The sequence below is a fragment of the Podarcis filfolensis genome (assembly GCF_964270895.1).
Source record: "Podarcis filfolensis genome assembly, chromosome: 12".
Taxonomy (NCBI): Eukaryota; Metazoa; Chordata; class Lepidosauria; order Squamata; family Lacertidae; genus Podarcis; species Podarcis filfolensis.
The window spans coordinates 38,754,850-38,774,377 of NC_139614.1; the positions used below are offsets into that span (position 1 = coordinate 38,754,850).

The following is a 19,528-nucleotide window of genomic DNA, read 5'->3' on the forward strand; positions in this document are numbered from 1 at the left end:
AAGTACTTGTCTGTGTAAGTTACTACTGGAGTAAGCTACACCTATTTGAAAAGAAAGTGGAAACACACCCTGAAACTGTTTGAACATAGCAGGGAGAGAGCAGAAGAATATTTGTTACATCTTTTCCTTCATTTGGTTTGGAGGACACCTTTTATTAAAGTTGGCAAAACTATAATACAATTGTAAATTCCTTAGGCATGAATAAAGAGGAAGTTATCCCATGCAAGCTGAAGTCTTTAATCTTTTCATTTTCTTTCCATGAACAAAGACTGTGTGTACCTTACAACTTGTCTTTACATCAGAGGATGCTATTGGAAAATCTTCTATATTTCCAGTTTCACAATCTAAAAGTAAGATCATATTCACACAGGCAGCTCTGGAAAAGTTATTTTGTTTTAGCTACAATTCTATGTGTATGATTCATTAATATAAACATGTTCCATATTTAGAACTTTAAAGGAGGTATGATTCAAATTCCTATACTACCTAAATATAAATATTGATGTTCAACTAAATTCTTAGACATGATCTAGCTGGAGATGAGTACTGAGAAACCTTGCCATGTCTAGATGTGGTACAATATTTTTCAGATTAAAGCATTGATCATTTATCATTTCACAATGCATAGCTCTGTAAAGAAGAATAATGCAGTTGGTAGAGCATGAGACTCTTAATCTCATGGTAATAGGTTCAAGCCCCACTTTTGGGCAAAAGATTCCAGCACTGCAGGGGGTTGGACTAGAAGACCCTTATTGTCCCTTCCAAACTCTACAATTCTCTGAAACATTTAAAATGCCTGTTCCTAATTCTAATTCAGAAGTTTACAAAGTGGGGATGATCACAATAACTCCACTTCAATGCTATTACTTGCTCCTGATACTGTCAAAAGAATACTGATTAGGGGTATTAAAATGCCACTAGTGTAACTCAGCTGCATATTTATATTTGTATATTTATTATTTGAAATCATATTAGGCTATTTTCTCCTTTAACTATTTCAGTTTTATTGTTGCATGTAATTTCCTGTAACAAAAAAAAGGCAATTTCCCATCCTGAAAATATTTTGAACGCTTTACATCCACCAGTCAGAACTGTTAGTCATACAGAGATAGTCAACACAAAAGTAGTGACTTTTTGCCTTCTTACACTCCTGCTTCCTCCTGCTCAGGGCTAGTAACCTAAGGATATACTTTGGATTGTCTAGCTATTCTTAAAGTTCACACTTCATGCCATCTGTTTAAAATTCTTCCCGACTGCACCTCTTGCCACCATTTTACTAATTCAGTTTTCCATTCTTTCAGAAGGATAAAAATGAGTTTTTCAATCATCAGGTGCTTTGGGTAGTGTCCAATGAAATTATCCCCGAAGCACAAGGATCTCTGTCTGTGCAGGAAGACTTCCCCTCTTTCTCTCTTCTCCCCAACCCCAAGCTGCTCTGAGGGTTCTCAGATTTGAAGGGGGAGGGGGAGCAGCCCTGTTGCACAGGTAGAGGCCATTGTGCTAATGGGACAACTGCATCTGATAGAATACTTTGTCCTTTAATTATCAAGTTCCTTTTTATAAAACAAAACAAAACCCTAAACAATAACATTGCAGAGCCATTCACAGCTGAAGCAGACATATATGCTGCCATGATCTCTAGTCAGACAATTTCTGCAGGCTTGTAAATTGCTTCGAGGAGAAAACGAGCATTTTGGTTACTTGTAGTTGTTTTGCTCTGGTTGTATGCAAATTGTATCTGCAATTATGATATTATATAAAATAAAAGGACACCTGAATCTGTAACAGATATAAATGTTGCAATAAAGGGAACATCATTTTTGCTGCTCCATCTAAATGATCTGTACATAGTTCAGGGTTAATTTCTTAAAATAAAACATCCAAGAGGAAAATTATGTCATTTTCTTTTTCCTTCCTGAGTGATCTGAGATAGATATTTGATTTGTTGTTTTCTGGCTTTACAGTTTTCAAAGAGACAGATCTGTTGCTTGATTTATGTGCACAGATTTTCAAATTCACTCATAGCAACCTGACACGCCATGAGTACCCAGTTATTTATGTATAAATAAATATGACATAAGAAGCTTATGTTTTACTCCACAAAAGGCAATTCATATACCAAACTGAGACAGGTCAAAACAGTGTACGTCATTTCATACAACATCTTTTTATATATAATGGTAGAACACTTAAGGAGCTGAAGTGCAAAGCTAATCAAAGGCAGGAGCAGTTCTCCCACTAGCAGACCACTGATCCGGGGAAGACCAATGCAACTTCCACTTTATCGACACTCGTGACAACCTCCAGGCAGGTATGCACCAGCCTCATTAACATCCAGATCCAGAAATCCACAAGCATTTCAATAGACCTTGCGCATGAGCTCAGCAACCACAAATAATTGGTTTTGCAGCAGGTTAAACTGTGATCACTTCTATCCTTGCCAACTACTGCATCAGGGCCATAGGCTTCTTTGGTATTAAGCAGTACAGCCAAAGTGTATTTTACACGAATAATGTTTCTATTTTAGTTGCTTCCTATGAAAGTGTAATATCTTTGTTTCAAATAAGGGTATGATTAACAAATATGTCATGGAACATTCTGCTTTGGACTGTAATTAATGCTTATAATAATCTACCCAAAGTTTCTTATGAATCCACTGAAGCCAAAAAGAAACCACTGAGGGGGAGACGAGCCAATAGTGTAATAGTATTTTCCTGGCTTGGAGCAAAAACTTGTAATTAACCATGAAGCTCATCCAGCAAAGGATGGCATGTATTTTGAAATCCACTAGATTCTTTGGCTTAGATGTCGTTCTGTGAAGGTATGGTTTATTTGGAATTTTAATCCCAGTTCATATTGATTACCCAGGATTCACTTAGGGGACACAAAAATACCCCCCCCCCAAATACATTTCCCAACAATTTGCCCAATTAACTTGCTTCCACCCCAACAACTGTTTAAGATATTCAGGCAATTAATTTAGATAAATTTCCCAGGGTGGTGAGTTGCAAGAGGATAAAGGGCCTTTGGAAATATGTTTATCTGCAACTCCTAGCAAGTGATTTCAGGATAAATAATTGCAATTTAAAGAGGCAATAAAACTGCACTCTCTGTATTTCTACCTATCAAAAGCCAAAAGTCTTACTGTCTGGCTCCAGGCAACAAAAAGTTCTACACTGTGCAGTAGCTGCCAAATACACCTCTGTGTGTCTCTGCTGACCCTATTGTGACAATTCTTAAAGAAGGAGACTCAGTTCAGCTTCTGGCTGCCTCATACATGCAAAACAACTGCATTTTCTTTCCATGGAAGCATGCAGAGGATTGTATGGAATGGCTTCTGTGTAAACCAGCTTCTACTGGGATACAGCCTGCAGCAGCTATCTCTGCGACTGCAGTGGTTGTAAGAGCTGCCCCATTCTTAGAAATGGCAGGTGCAAGTAATATCAGCACACAGTCCTTTGAGGAATATATGGAATTTGATATGCAAAGTAGCTTTGGTGCTTTATTAAAATGTTCATTAAAACTATTCAGAGTGGTAACAGAAGGAATTTGCTTTAAAACAAAATTAAACTTGGCACAATTTACACTGAAATTTAACAGAGGTATATCTTTAATCAGTATAAATTTATTGAATGGAAGAACTTGGCTGTTTCCCCAGTTGTTGGGGTTTGTGTGTGTGTGTGTGTGTGTGTGTGTGTGTGTACATTACGATAGAAAACTGTATGGAAGAGAGGCTGCCTTAAGGTATTATATGCAGCATATGTCTTGCCTTCATACTGAGGCAATGTTAGATCTGTACAACTGTTTATGCCATTTTACTTTCTCTCCCAAGAGTGCCACAGTGGTTTGCCAGCACTCCTTGTTTCTGCACTCCTACAGAAAAAAAGCAGAACAGAGAGTAACAAGGGACAGGAAGAAGGCAAAATGTGTCTTAATGGAATTAGCTACAAATACAAGCAAGTGGGGGCTATCTGTAATTACATAGTCTGCTGCTACCTGTGTCTTGCAGACAATGGTAACAAGCAAAATATTCATAATAAAAGTTTTATTTGTCAGGTTATTTCTTATTGGCATATTTGTCATGCAACAAAATTGTGAAGTTGCTTTGACTTAGCACTCCCCCAAAGGCCTGCTTAGATGCAAGGTATGATTATCTGCTGATGAAGCAACACAGACTTCATTTTTTTCCACCAGAATATCTAATTGCACTCATACACTACAAGTGTTTTGCAACTATCAATAACTAACCATAATGTGTGATAGAGCCCTTTTAAAACTACTTAAGGAAATCCTGCAGTTTTGCATATCCACATGGACTCAATAAATATACAGGAAAATCCTTAGCAGACTTTGAAAGCTGAGCGAAGCAACCATGTGTTCATTTCAACAGGTGCAAGCAACACATCCTCACCTTGAGATTGGGTTTTGACAGTAGTTTCAACAATTCTCTGATCTCACTGTTTAGTGGTTTGCTCTGCAGCTCTTCAGCCAGCTGCAAAGGGGATTGAAGTGACACAAAGAACATTAGCAAGAGCATTGTTTTACTCAGCGTGTCAGTGACAACCAGGAATCAATCCTGTTCAAGGTTATTACTTTCCAGTGTGTTCAGCATGAAGAAAAACAGACTATCAATCATTACTCTTCATTTTCTGGCCCTTATGCTAAATTCTGGCCAGGTCTTTCAACTGAGTTTGACTAAAGTAATCATATCTGGCACCCGCACACCCAGATCACATTCTGATTTATAGCAATGAGGGCAAATCCCTGCACTTCATCTGAGTGAATGGTCCTTTGCGTGCAGACAAAGGGCTGCTTGTAAAAATGACTGGATCAACCATTGACACTGTCTATAAAAAACAGCTTCTGAATGAAGTGGAGAAATCCACACTGCTTCCAAATCACCACAGTAGCTATTCTGTTTAGGGCTGGGATAAGGAAGCAGAGTGCCCATATAGTGCTAATATTCTCAACTTTATCATGTTTACATACACAGGACAAGTAGCTTGTTAAATGTCAGACAAGTTAATCACAGGAACATGGCTTATATTAGGTTACCAGATATAAATGCATTCTAAAGGCTGAAAGATCACCTTCAATAAGAAACCCAATCATATATGGGCTATATCACAAAACACTACCCTGAAAATACAACAGGTTAATCAAATGCCAGGATTACTCAACTCATCTGAAAATTAGTTTTAGGCTTAACATGTTATGCCTGCTAGAGGATTAGAACAGAGATAGGGAATCTAACCCTCCAGATGTTGCTGGGCTATGATTCCCTTCATTCCTGACCACTAGTCATGCTGGCTGGGGGTGATGGGAGTTGGATTCTAAAATCATCTTGAGGTCTACAGGTTCTCTATCCGTGCTTTTGAATAAAGGAAACAAGGACAAATTATGGGGTACATTTTAAGTTCTCAGGAGAGTGTCTCTCAGTTTGAAACATTCTTGTTCTGAATTTTGCAACACCTCACAATGATGGAACATCCAGCAACAGTGAAAGTGAATCTGCAAAATTGTGTTTACATCTCTACTGGCCTGAAGCAATTATGTGTATGATTATGTCAAATGAATTTTTAGAGTGCCGTTACCTACAAGAAATTACAATGGGCAACCACACAGACCATCAATGTATTCTCTATAGATTGTTTACAAAAAAACTGTACTGTACCAAATATTGCCCTTGAGTGTGCTCCCACTGTGTCAAGCATGCATGAGTTTCACTTAAATCAGTTTAACTTACTTTTTATTCTGCCTACCTCAAGCTCTGTCATAGTTTATACAGGTGTGCACACAATTCATCAGGGTTGTAGAATTCACCATATAATGCAGAAAAGGCAGGCTTGATTTTTATTAATAAAAATTATAGTAGCAGGAAATTAAATACTCTATCAATGCCAACCCGTCTAGATTTTAGTTTTTAGTTATGAAAGTAATTTGGAAAGCTTTAATATATATAAATCTCTGCTTCTTTTTTAAACAGCTATTTTCTGACAACCCCTTCCTATATCTTTCATAAGCCTCATTTCTTTTAGTATTATCAGTCATTTTTCTTATTCTGTCAGCACTTCAGCTATATCATTTATCTTTATTTTTAGAAAACATTCCTCTTGATTATGACTCTCATAACACACCAGAAGCTAACAGCTTCACCTTCACTGTAGACTTCTAACCTGCCATTTTTCTTTTGTGGTACCAAGGCTGAACAAGAGTCTATCTAGATGCTGTGTTATTATAAAAGAAACATGTCTAATAAAAATCAAAACAACATTAGCAATCCTGTGATGACAAATCGCTGGAAACCTTTGCACACCCAGCTCACACGGTCCCATTCATATACTGATTCTATACTCTGCTTTCAGACAGTTTGGGGAAATATGGTGCCAATGGTCTCATCAGGGACACTTACATCATCTGCCAAGGCTGATGCGCCATGCAACATGGGCACAGGGCTCTGTTTTTCATAGTAATGCAGTTTTTCATGGATCTAGGAGATAATGGAAGAAAGCAGTTTACTTAGCAGTAGAAGTAGAGTCTGACAACATACGTTGGCAAGTTAAACATTTGCAAAGAAACAAACTTACGGAAGCATTTAGCAGTGAACATGTAGATATAATTCATCATCAGCTTCTAGTGAAGCACTGAGAGTATGAAGTCAGATGGAAAAAATGTTGAGTATGTAGACAAACCCACAGAAAAGTTAAACATTTGCTATTCCTTTCCCTCTTTTAGGTTTTCTGGACTTATATTTCTCACATATTTCCTTCCTTATCATTTACGTCTTTTCTTTCAATCCATATGCCCCAAACCTTTTTTAAGCCAACTCAAAAATGTAGCCATCACCACACCTTAAGGCAACAATATCTATTAATTCATTATCGATTGTATGAAACAGTACTCCCTTTATCTGTCTGAAGCAAAATTTCATTGTATAACCCCAATTTTTTCCTTATCATAAAGACAATCTTAAGAGTGCAATCCTATGCATGTTTACTCATAAGTAAGTCCTACTGTTTTCAATGGAGCCTGATCTCAGGTATATATGCATAAGATCTCATCCTTAATGTATTCAGCTGGCTGCCACCAGTGGGGACAACAGATATGTCATTGCTGGATTATAGTTATAGTAGCACTCAGCACGTCCATCTTCCCATTGTTGCCTTCTATATATTTTACACCAGCACTTTATACTTAAGGACTTGCAATTTAAAAGAAATAAAAAATAATTCACATTTATTCATTTTCAATAAACATAGTCAAAACCATATGCATAAAATATCTCTGTAGAAAATTCTAAAGATAATTAATAAAAATTACCTTCTGATAAACAAATGAGAATAAAAAGTACTTGTGATGTATCAACACTTCAGATCTTAGCATCTAATGTAATTGTTTACTGCCATCCCTTTACTGAAGTGGTGGAATTAGCACTTTGTTCTGTTTTCATTTTTGTTTACAATAGTATAATAAAACAAAACACAACAGACAGGTACATATAAAACACAATATTTTAAAACTGTCAACTACCTGGCTATACAAAATAATCAAACATAAAAATGTCTTAATTAACCATATCATCAAAGCTACACGGGGCAAGCCGTTCTATAAAAAACACAGTGCACTTAATCTGTACAGTGGAACCTCGGGTTTCGAACGTAATCTGTTCCGGAAGACCGTTCGACTTCTGAAATGTTCAAAAACCGTGGATCAATGGGCGGTTGACAAAATCCATTGAAAAACACACAGCAGAAGCCGTTTGACTTCCAAGGCACATTCGAAAATGGAAGCAATTACTTCTGGGTTTTTGGAGTTCAGGTTCCGAATTGTTCGGCTTCCGGGATGCTCAAAAACGGAGGTTCCACTGTACTAGAAACAAGTTCTTAGTGTTACAGGTCCAGTTATCTGGAATCAATAACCAGCTGAAATCAGACAGGTGTCTAGAGTGATGATGTTTCGGTGCTTACTGAAAACATTTTTTAAAGGAAATTTTAGTTTTCTTTGGAAGATCAATTTTATATCTGATGAAACTCTTTCATTGTCTTCAAAGTCTATATGGATGGTGTCAGAGCTGCCCGAGATCCCAGCTCACAAAGGACCAACGCCGCTTCGTTGTTAAGTACAAAAGTCTTTATTGAAGTTCAGTTTCACTTCCACAGCCGCAGCGTGCAGCTCTACGTCTCAAACTCTAGACCGCTGAAGCTCCGTCTGAATCTCCTCCCCCCAGACACCAGTTTAAGACTCTAGCCTTGCTCCACCTCTTCCTCTGCTCTTTCCTCCTCTGGTTCCGCCTGTCCGTCGGGGTCTCGCCCTTTCTAGACTCTTCTGACGCTGAATCCCCTGAGCCTTCCCCCTCCCTCCGGCGGGCTTTAGGAGCTGGTTCCCAATCCGGGTCTCCTGCTGTCCCTCGCGCCTGTACATTTGAACTTGGCGCACGTGCCCAGCCGGCAACTTTCCTCCTGACCGTTTCACTGCTGCTGTCACTGCTTCCCCCTTCGGGGAGGCTAGCTGCAACTGACCTCCCCTCCATTCCCCCACTCTCCGATGGAGGCGTGGTCAGCCCTGACTCATCTTCTCTCCCCGCTGGAGGAGACGCTGGTCCTGACACATGTGACTCTTCCCCCCCACTACGCTCTGGTGGGGAAACTGGTCCTGATCCCCCGCTGCTGCTTTGGGGGTCCCCGCTGGCTCCTTGTTTCTGGTGCGTCCCCCTGGGACCCCCCTTGCCCTGACCATCGGCGCCCTCTTCTGGGAATCTTCTGATTCGCTGGAGAAGCTCATGGAATCTCTCAGGTCACTGTCATACTCCCCTACGCTGCCCTCGGATTCTTCCCCTTCGCTCTCCATTTCCTCTCTCCCCTGTGCTCCTGCTCCCGAGCCCCTGACAGATGGTTTAATTGTTTTAGTTTGTTGCATTGATTTTATTATTCTTAGAACATGTGTGCCTGTTTTATTTGGTTTTAAATGCCATGACACCTGTGAGAATCAGGTTGGCAACCGCTGAACTAGTATGGAGTAGACTTTTATCAAGGAAACAAAGGAAGGGCTTTATTTTTGCAGTAATGTAAAGAGAGAAGCAACACAACTGAAGCTTGAATCAAAATCTCTGGATAGAATGGTAGCTTTCAAGGTTGTTGAACTGGTATTCTGAACTTTCTGGATTAACCAGGTACCACGAGGACTGCTTCCACTTGCTGCTCCAATATCTTCAAGACAACCCTAGATAACATCTGGAAGGAGGGGAGGCGCTTTCTATCCTTTTTGTTGCTAGCTAAGAATTTTCATCCTCAGCCTAAAGACATCTAGACACTGAGAAGAAAAGTATGGGCCATTTTCCTGAAGCAAATATAAGTCAGGATCCCCAAAGCAACAACCTCAAGTGAAGCATCTACTGGCATCTTTCAGAATTTGTCTGTTCAACTAGTGAAGCTACCTTGTCTCTCTCCACTGACATATTCTGACAACAGATTTTCTCCCCTGCTCAGTTTAAAACCTTGTATGCCTTTTAGTGAAGTCACAGGTCTCATGCCTTCCTGTCTGTTCGTATACACTTTTGTAGATACATTGCTGATATGGATCAGTATATCCTTGTTCTTGTTGTATTCTTGAAATCTGAATGCTCTCAGCTGCAGACAGGTGATGGAACTCTTTGCACTGTGTTGCAATCTACAAAAACCCATCATTAAGACAGAAAAAATAACTCTCCACTTGCAGCAGACATCAAGCCACAGGACTTGGAGAAAAGGAGGGGTCATAAATAATCCCTGGCAATTTAGCAAGTCAAAGTTTGCAGACTCTGGGTTAAGGATCTGTGAGGAGGTGTAGCATCGCCGACTCCCTTCCCCACTACTCCCTCCAAATCTTCACCAGACTGTACCATAATTAAAACTTATGGTAGCACAAAACTTAACCACGGTTAATTCTAACCAAGGTTTACTATTAATCTTGATTTGAAGCTAGGGTATGAAACGACTTTGAAATTCTAGTTAGCCATGGATAAAAGGTCAGTAAAATAATTGTACTAACCTTTCACTTTCAACATTAACTAAGAATTATTAACTTTAGTACTGTACCATGTTTCAATATGCAAAATGCATATTTAGTTTTATTACTATTTGATTCTGCCTTCTGTTTCAATATATTTGCTTTACATACCGACAGTAGATCCAGACAAAGAATATATTTCAAGATCCAAATTAATAGGAAAGTACTATAATGCAGAAAGGCATTCTACTTTTGCCCATTTGAACAGAATAGTTTAAATATGGGCTATAAACCCCCCTTACTCCTCGCACAGTTTCTTTTCCTTTCCTTTTTTGATATTTCTGAAAGCAACTTTATACTTTGACTTCTTTGTTCCTCACACAACATAATAAAGCAACTATTATTTGAAATTTCAGAGACTTCATTCAAGTGTACTTTTTTGATCAGTAAGTAAGGAAAGGTTTTGATGACTTTGCTTATAGGAAGAGGTCCCCTTAGTGGGTAGAGGAAATTCACTTTAAAGCCAAACAAGTCACCCTTCCTCCAAGATAAATTTCCCTGCCCCTTTTTGAGCCAAACTCCCTGCTCAGCTACTGCAGAAAGAATGTCCAAAATTGGATGAGGTTTTGTTGCGCACTTCAAGCTCAAGTTTCTTAGAACTTGTACACTCTTCAGGACATTTCGAAAGCTGAATTAATCTCTTCCATTTGAGATGAGAACATGACGCTTTAGCAATAAACCTATTTTTATACATGCACTGTACACAGAACATTACTAAACCTTGTCTCCTTTAAAGCCCGAGGTCCCTCAAGAGATCTTTAGTAAAACCATATTTTTGTTGTTTTTAGTTTTAAAAAAATGAATTTGCTTGAAGACTTCTTCCCTCTTGGAGTACACCGATTCCTTCCATACACACTATTATTGACATAGCATCAAAGCTAGAAATGAATTCTATTTGACTTTTTAACCTTGAAACTTGCACACAAAAGTGCTTTCAACAGCAGCCTGAAGCACACCCATTATGTTATCCTTTATTCTAGACTACAGCAGATTACTTCTACAATCTCCATTTCAATGAAATCTACAATTGGCTTCATATCACAATGCTATTTATGTTTGGTCATTAGCAGCAATCATTAGAAAATGAGGAGCAAATGTGAACCCATGGCTGCAATGCATTATGTGTGTGTGAGAGAAGGAGGTGATAAATACTTGTCTGCAACATCCTTTATCTGTGAAACCAAGAGCTACTGGTTTTGTAAAGTGGCCATAACTGGAGAACAAGGGTGCAATACTATAAACATTAATCCAAATTAATTAAACAATCCAAATGCTAAAAATGTGTTGAAAAATTCTCTCTCTGTCTCTCTTTTTCTGCCTGTGTGGGTGTAGAAGTTTACTACAGCTTAAAAGTAGTTACAATTATTTTAACTAGTATCTAACTTTTCAAAAACAATGCACAATTTTTGTACAATTTTCAATCCAGCAACTTTATGCTTAAACATTCCTGTTTGAAACAGGATGATTTTTCCCCCTTAAATGGCAATTTGGCACACACCAATGGCAGACATAGCCAACTCCTCCAAGAATATAAGGCCATATAAAAGGTGGTGTGCCTATTGCATCACATTCAGAAAGGGATGTGTGTGTAAAACGCAACAATTAAAAAACATGTGCATGTAAAATACAGAATTCCACCAGAGAGATTTTACAATTTCCAGTTCTTCAGCCCCTTGTTAGATGTTAAAACAGAGAACAGACACCACACGTACAGTGCAAACATATCAACAGTTGACTCAAATGTAAGTTCCATGGATATGAATGTTACTTATTCCCAGAAAACTAGGTACAGGATTGCAGCCTCATGCCACAACTGGCAGCTGAATTAGATTTCTGTTTGAAGATAACTTCTAACGACATTGTGCCATCTGCACCGCAAACATGTTCCGCAAAGTAGTAGCTATTTTAAAACATTGTGGTTAAGAAAATTCTGTTAACAAGAATGTCAACTATAAATTAAGAGAACATAAACATGAGAACCACATACTTATAACTCAAAACATAGACCAAGTGAAGAGGTCTGTATCTTAAAGATGGTGTGGTGCGCTAGATATAGATATGTAAAGATATATAAGCTACTCTGACAGCCTTTTTTGGCTAAAGTTTTACATGTCGTAAATGAATAAATAAATTGTCCTTGTACTTCCCTGTATCTTCTTATGCCCACGCATAAAGTCAGCAGCAGTTTCACTCCCCGATACAGTCGTACCTTGGAAGCTTGAATGGAATCTGTTCCAGAAGTCAGTTTGACTTCCAAAACGTTTGGAAACCAAGGTGCGGCTTCTGATTGGCTGCTGGAAGCTCCTGCAGCCAATCAGAAGCCGTGCCGGACATTCAGGTTCCAAAGAACGGTCGCAATCCAGAACACTCCCAGGTTTGCGGCATTCGGGAGCCAAAACGTTTGACTCACAAGGCGGTCGTCCATCAAGGTACGACTGTATAAGTATCTTTCCAGGGTTACAATCTAATTCTTTGAAGGCAACAACCAGAGAGCAAATGAATGTATATCTTTGGAAGTAGGAAGTGTTCTATTCGAATTGGAGGTCACAGAAATACTTGATGCTGCAGCACTGAAGAAGCTAAGCAAGTATTAATTAATCTGATCCATCCCTTGAATGGGAAACCACTGGCAGCCCCATCCAAGAACAAAATAAGTAAACTTCTTTTTTTTTAAGTCATCTTTTATCTTTTTGTTCTCAGAGGAATCACAGAAGTAAGTTTTTCAATGCCCATATTCACTGTCAAGTATTAATGATAAAAAGATTGGACTTTGCTTAGCCTTCAGATGAACCCATGTTTACAATATCTAAGAGAAGAAAAGCGAGCCATGATCAAAGAACTGGGATTTCTATATTATCAGTAGCTGTCTATTGAAAAATGTACATATTACCTTTTTGAAAAATTGTTTCTCCTTAAAGGATGAAGCATTCTCCATTCCTATTTCTTTTTGGCTGCATTGCTGCTTCTCTTTGGAACTCTCCCAGCAGCAACTTGGGAGTTGGCTAAAGCTACAGCTGATCCAAAAATATTTTTCTAGATTTTTAACATTTCTGCCACTGATGAATTCCGGGGAATCACCAGAAAGTATGTCACACGTCCCTCTGATTTGCATAGTCCTACTGGCCAAACATATGTTATAAAATCACTTTAGATTGATATTTTCTTGCTAATTAATACAAATATTCTCTCCTACTTTTCTTTAGCACTCAAAATGGCCAGCTTTAGCTGTTGTTACATTTTATTTTATGTTACGTTAGGGTAGAAAAATGATAAATAGCAGATAAAAGAGAAAATGCTGGTGGTCTTGTCAGATGTTTATTAATAAAATGTTGTAAGTTATTCAGTTATTTGTTATATGGACTTCAAAACAGAGTTGCAAGGTGACCAAATTTGGGGATAACACCCAATTATGTAAGGTGGTGAAATCCCAAACAGACTGTGAAGATCCCCAACCAGATGTCTAAAAATTAAGTGGCTCAATCTTACTTACTAATTTGTTACCCAATGTCTAAGTTGCATACTGGAGCAATAAATAAATAAATCCCAACTTCACATATAAAATGATGGAAGAACTAGCAGTGACTAACCAGGACAGAGACCCTGTCATCACAGTAGAGATCTTTAACTGTAGGATTTTATTTATAAAAAATAATAATCTAGTTTTATGCCAGAAGTAACTAGGAAAGCAACTGAAACCATAATGGCTCTATCTGGAATGCTATCTATAATTCTGATTGCTTCATCTCAAAAAGAACAATGAAAGAGCTGGAAAAGGGCAGCCAAAATTATCAAGAGATTAGAAATAACTTTCCCACGAGGAAAGGCCAAAGTTTAAGGCTTTTTAGTTTAAAAAACTATATATCCCCCAATGAAGTTAATAGCAATAGATTCAGAACAGACAAAATCAAGTACTTCAAACAATGCATAATTAAAGGAATTAGCCGCCCCAAGATGCCCCCTGGCTTAGAGTCAAATTAAAGCAGGAACTGTAGTACAATCTAAAATAAAAAGGTACTACATTGTGTTCAATGTATGTAACATAACTTGCATAAATAAAGGTAAAAGACCAAACTAAACAACATCTATCAAAAAAATATTCAGAAGATATAACACTGGTTGAAAGAAAACACACCATTTTGGCTGTTCAGGATTTTCAATTCCTTCTATTTTCTCAAATGGCATTGGGTTATATCCTGGGATTAGAGTCAATCTAGACATGCAAATACAAAGATGCTAACTACCGTATTTTTCGCACCATAGGGCGCACCGGACCATAGGGCGCACCTAGTTTTTAGACGGGGAAATCAATAAAAAAATCTCCCCCCCCCAGCCCCAAAGAGCAGCGTACAGGCTGCGCACAACCTCTCCCTGCCGGAGGGGTTGCGTGCAGCTATGGAACAAGCCAAGGCAGCGAGCGGGGTGGATCCCACTCACTGCTTTGGCTTCCTCTTTAGCCCCGCGCAATCTCTCCTTGCCAGGAGAGGCTGAGTGGAGCTAAAGAAACCATAGCCCCGTGCAGCCTCTCCCTGCCGGAGGGGTTGTGCGCGGCTATGGCACGAGCCTGCATTCGCTCCATAGGATGCACACACATTTCCCCTCAATTTTTGGAGGGGGAAACTGCGTCCAATAGAGCGAAAAATACGGTACACCTTTGCATTTAATGCAAATAGCAGCCATGGGAAGATGTCTGATATTATTGGGATCATGGGAGGCAGTGAGCAGGGAGTTTAATCTCTCCTCCCTTCCTGTAGTCCTTAAAGAAATCATTCCCCCAAATCTTACATTTGCTACTAGTTGTTTTATGTCATCTAGTTGCGCAAAGGAGGATTTTTAAAAGGATTAGACAAATCCACGGACTCTCAGCATGATGCTCCAATCAAAGCAAGCAACCATCGAAGTTTGTACAAGCTAAGGTTTTCAATTATCTTCCAGGTAAGCCTCATATGCTATCTACGTATTATATCTTGTATTATATCTGTCTAGTTGGGAGATTCTGTGGCCCTCCAAATGTAATTAGATTCTAACATACTGAGGGCCACAATTTCCCCATTCCCAGTCTAGCCTTAGGGCAGGGATAGCCAGCCTGGTGCCCCCTTGACATTGATAGACTACAGCTCTCATTACCCTTGACTATTGGCTATGCTGAGCAGGGGAGATAGAAGTTGGAGTCCAACAATACCTGGAAAGCTCCATGTTGGCTACCCCCACTCTAAGTGATGAAAATAGGGTTGAGTCATCCAACCAGGAGAAGTTGGAGGGAAATGCTCCTAGACATCTCCATAACTTGGAGAAGCAGCTACATATGTAAAATAACCCAAAGGCTAAAAACCCGAGTAGTGATTCAGAAGCCAAGTACACCCTATTTTTGTGATGCTGCAAATGATTATGGGCACATTTCTTTTGGCGGGAATGCAGCCACAAATGTGTTAAGGGACTGCAACAGAGTTCAATAAAAGCCTTTTCCTTTCCTCTGGGAAAGGAACCTTTTATTCCTGGAATGAGAAGCCAGTGTACTTCCCACTTTCCCATACAGTCTCTCCTCTCCTACCCAGAGGCCCAGCCAACAATGTATTACAAGTTCAAATTATAGGACTTGCCTTTTGCAAGTGGCTTTTAATGTTAGCTCTCTGTGAAATCGTAATACTAGTGGCATGATTGCAATGATGGACATTAAAACTGTAAAGTATTTTGTAAATTAGAAAGTACTATATACATGAATATTTACCATTTTTCTCAGGACACATCCATGAATTACTCTACCAAGTTTATTTTATCATGATCTACTTGAATATATTTATATGCTGAACACAATTTTCAATGGATGCAAGCCAATTAAAGAGTCTTACTTGAATTTCAGTTGACTTTGTTAAAGGAAATTATTTTAAATTAATGTGGCTACTGAACTGTTGCCATCTTTTACCTCAAAAATATATCCCGTCTAATTTTTGCTGTGAACATTTGTTTGTTTAAGCTAAACTCCAGGCCTTGAATGTTGACCATGAAGGAGTCTCAGATTTCCTGCTACTATTTCGTGCTACCTCATTCTAAACAAGGGCAAACATCATATGTTTGTTACATTAGTGTATACTGCCAAAACATCACTATTAAATGAAATCATCTCTGTATTTTGGGTAGAATCCTTTTAACAACTTCCACCCCTCACAGAAGCACTGAGTTGAAACAAGGCTGTTTTGTTTTCACAAAGAAACAGTTTGATTCCTGGTTTACTAGAGGCTGCTCAAAATGTTTTTCCATAAGCGCTTCTACAAAAGAATGAACATTTAAGTGTGGTTTACCTTTACCAGTGAATGAAGGCTTTTTTCACCAAACATATCCCAGAGGAAGGTCAGGTCTTCCTGGCTGTCCACATGTGGCTGCAGCTGGGCTGGCAATGAAGCCAGCAGCTCATACAAACCTATAAAGTGAAAATAAAACACAAAGTGAAAGCTAAGGGTGATCTCATTAATTTCACTTAACCCTCCTGTGTACCTTGCAGCCTACACCATTTTATATTAAGCAAGTAGTGGGATTGGAAGTAGCCAGCAAAACATTAACGAACCAGAAACAGAAGTTTGGTTTAAAAAGTAGTTACTAACAGGGTACTTTTTACTTTATTAACAGTTGCTAAAGCTTCTATAGCAATATATTTACTTAACACTGTACCAAGAATTCATAAACTTTTTGGAAAGGGACAAAACCCAGAAACACATGCATTCCTTTGCTTAATCGTTATTCCATTTCCCTTGATGTTAGAGTGAAATGAGTCATGAATAGGAAAAACATCCTTATAAGAACAGAAAATGGATAGGGTGGTCCATTAAAAAGAGTTTGTGGTTTCTCTAAATACTTCTCACCAATACATTGCTTTTTTAAAAAAAAGATCTTGGGTGTAATAGATGCACAAAAATGAATACTTCATTGCTAGCTATTCAGGAGTCAATTCTTTGAGCAAAATCCTTGTACGATTAAGTTATATTTTGTTAAAGAGAGAGTGCATGCATAGGATTTATCCAGGCTTCTCCACAGGGATTAAAGCAATGGCTGCTCCCAGTTATTTGTGGCACATCTCAGAGCAATTTCCCAGGGGCAGACAGTAGCACAGTGTTTTCACAGTAGCATACAGCATAAAACCATCCATCATGCTGCTGTCCAAGAAACATAGCAACATGACTTGCAGCAGCCTTCCCAGAGGAGGTAACCTAGCATGATCAGGTATCAATCCATAGCATATGTTTAGTTTTTCCAGTGGGATTTTTTTTTGGGGGGGGTGTTAAGACGACACAAGTCTCTCCCTGCCATAGTCTTTGAAAACACTGATAACCTCCTGGCTAACCCACCATAGTATGACACTACTATGATTTTTATTCTATTGCTGCAATCCTGACTAGACTTCCTAGGAAGTAAGCTTCACTGAACTTTTCTGAGTAAAAATGTTTATGATCAGACCAAGGGCTGTTGCATCACAAGAACAGCTTTCCAAAATAATTTCCATTCAAGCATATTCTGTAAAGCTACTTAGTAATCTATCAATGTGATGATTATATCCTTCGTTCTCATATTTTAAGTCACTGCTACTGCATGATCTTTGGAGGCATCGTATGCCTCTTCTAAAATTAAATACAGCACCTTGGGGGACTGATTTAATGTTTTCCCCTCTTTCCTGGCATTACTTAAAGTATGCTGGAAAAAAACATTCTTTCCAGACATCATTTTCTATGGGCTTTTGGGAGGCAATGTTCATATTTCAAATCTTGCTTTATTTTATACCTACTCTCATTTATAGTATTTCTTAAACATAAAAACAGGGTAACACTAAAATCACTACAATTTTTCCTAGTATAAAAAGCATTGAACTTACACGAAACAACACCTTGTATCAGGGGCTGTACTCACACAGAGAGATCACAAGTTAAAGGCTTGGTTCAGTAGTTGGATTAACAGAAGCAAAGCACCTAGTTTATAAGATTTATATACAGTAGAGGGTGTCTAACATTTATCAAAATGAATATGGTACATAGTTTTAAGGAGTATTGTCCAGATCTCTTTTCATCCCATTTTTAAAGAAGAGATTTAATGTAAATATTAAACACTTTATCAAAATGGGACTGTAAGAGAGAAATTATGCTGCTGAAACAGGAATAGAAAGTGAATGAAAAATTAGTCCAACACTTCTAAAAACCAACAATTTGGGATTCCACAGTAAGTAGAAAATTATAACCATTTATTTAAAACAATATTGTTGGATACTCCCATTTCCATTTCTCACTGATTTGTTTTTATACTTAATATGACCCAGAGCCTTCATCACAAAAGATTAGTAGAGTTAAGAGAAAAAGTGAAGAGATATTTGGTGGTCACTTAAGGCAAGATGGTGGCAAGTTTTCAACAGCTTTGCACATGCACTGTCCTTGCTCAAAAAGCAGCAGCTTCACTTGCACTTAAGTTGAGCTGCATCTCCCTTGTCTCCATGCCTGATGAAAATCTTTGAAAATGCTAGTTGGAAATGGGGTATGGAAGAGGATTTCCCAGCTATTATACACAGGCGAAGTTTCATCTTACTTGTTCAAAGTTTATTATGTACATATGTTTATATATAGTGACTGCTTATTTGAAACACCTGGCCATCTGATTGAAGAGCAGGGTAGTGGTATGCATTTTTAATCCAGGTTTTGATTTATACATCACTTTGTTCATGAAGCTCAGTTAACAGAATTACAAGTTCAAAACCTATTACATAGTTTTTCCATGAATGAAAGCCTACTTTATCTGGGACTGATATTTAGATCAATCCAACATTCCTAACAATGCCTGATCCAAAAGTCTTTGGAAGACTTCTTAGAGGTGGATGGAATGAATGATTCCAAAACTATAGGTTGTTCATGGAAGCAGTTTCACAAGGTAAACTGCGTTAAAGGAGGCCCCTGAGGATAAAAATCTAGTAACAATTATTGTAGCACGGACTTGTAAACAGTGTCTACAGTACATCCGTGGTACTGCTTTCCTAAACTTTATTAATCTTATTGAATACATGGATACATTGTCATAACAGTGATTTTATTTTTAAAAGACCTGAAAAATGTAATAAAATAATTCTTACAAATAATGGAAAATGAACAGCACACAACTTTTTCCAATTCTAGAGAGCAGTTTCCGTTACTATTATTTTCTACATAAGACAGCTAGTTCCTAGGAGAAGAATAAATGGCTAAGAAATTGGGGAAAGTGCTCACGTGGTAAACTACTCACTCTCAGAGTCCAGATGCTCAACATTCTTGACATCAGAGTGGAAAAATTTACTGTTAGTCTAGAGAAATTTAATATCACCATTCTTGTCATATCCTTCATAGCTTCATTATTAGAACAAGTCTGTGGAAGCTATAAAGTAGGACTAAATGATAAAAAAATATGGTCACTGCGTTCCATCACTCTTACATATTACAAGAAAGAACTAATCTTGTCAGAGATATTTTTAAAATCAATATTA

General features: G+C 38.3%; 1 protein-coding gene across 20 annotated transcripts in view; it reads right to left on the reverse strand.

Moving 5' to 3' along the window:
- Positions 1–19,528, reverse strand: part of MPP7 (MAGUK p55 scaffold protein 7) — an 83,948-nt gene that overhangs the window by 31,621 nt on the left and 32,799 nt on the right. For 12 of the 20 annotated variants that reach the window (XM_083579746.1, XM_083579740.1, XM_083579739.1 and 9 more), the window contains exons 3-5: positions 16,341–16,459; positions 6,413–6,490; positions 4,412–4,492 (exon numbers count right to left, since the gene is read on the reverse strand). In XM_083579746.1, the coding sequence (XP_083435872.1) occupies positions 4,412–4,492; positions 6,413–6,490; positions 16,341–16,459 (278 nt within the window). The remainder of the gene's footprint in view (positions 1–4,411; positions 4,493–6,412; positions 6,491–16,340; positions 16,460–19,528) is intronic. The other 8 variants (XM_083579734.1, XM_083579745.1, XM_083579752.1 and 5 more) reach the window with 1 other exon arrangement.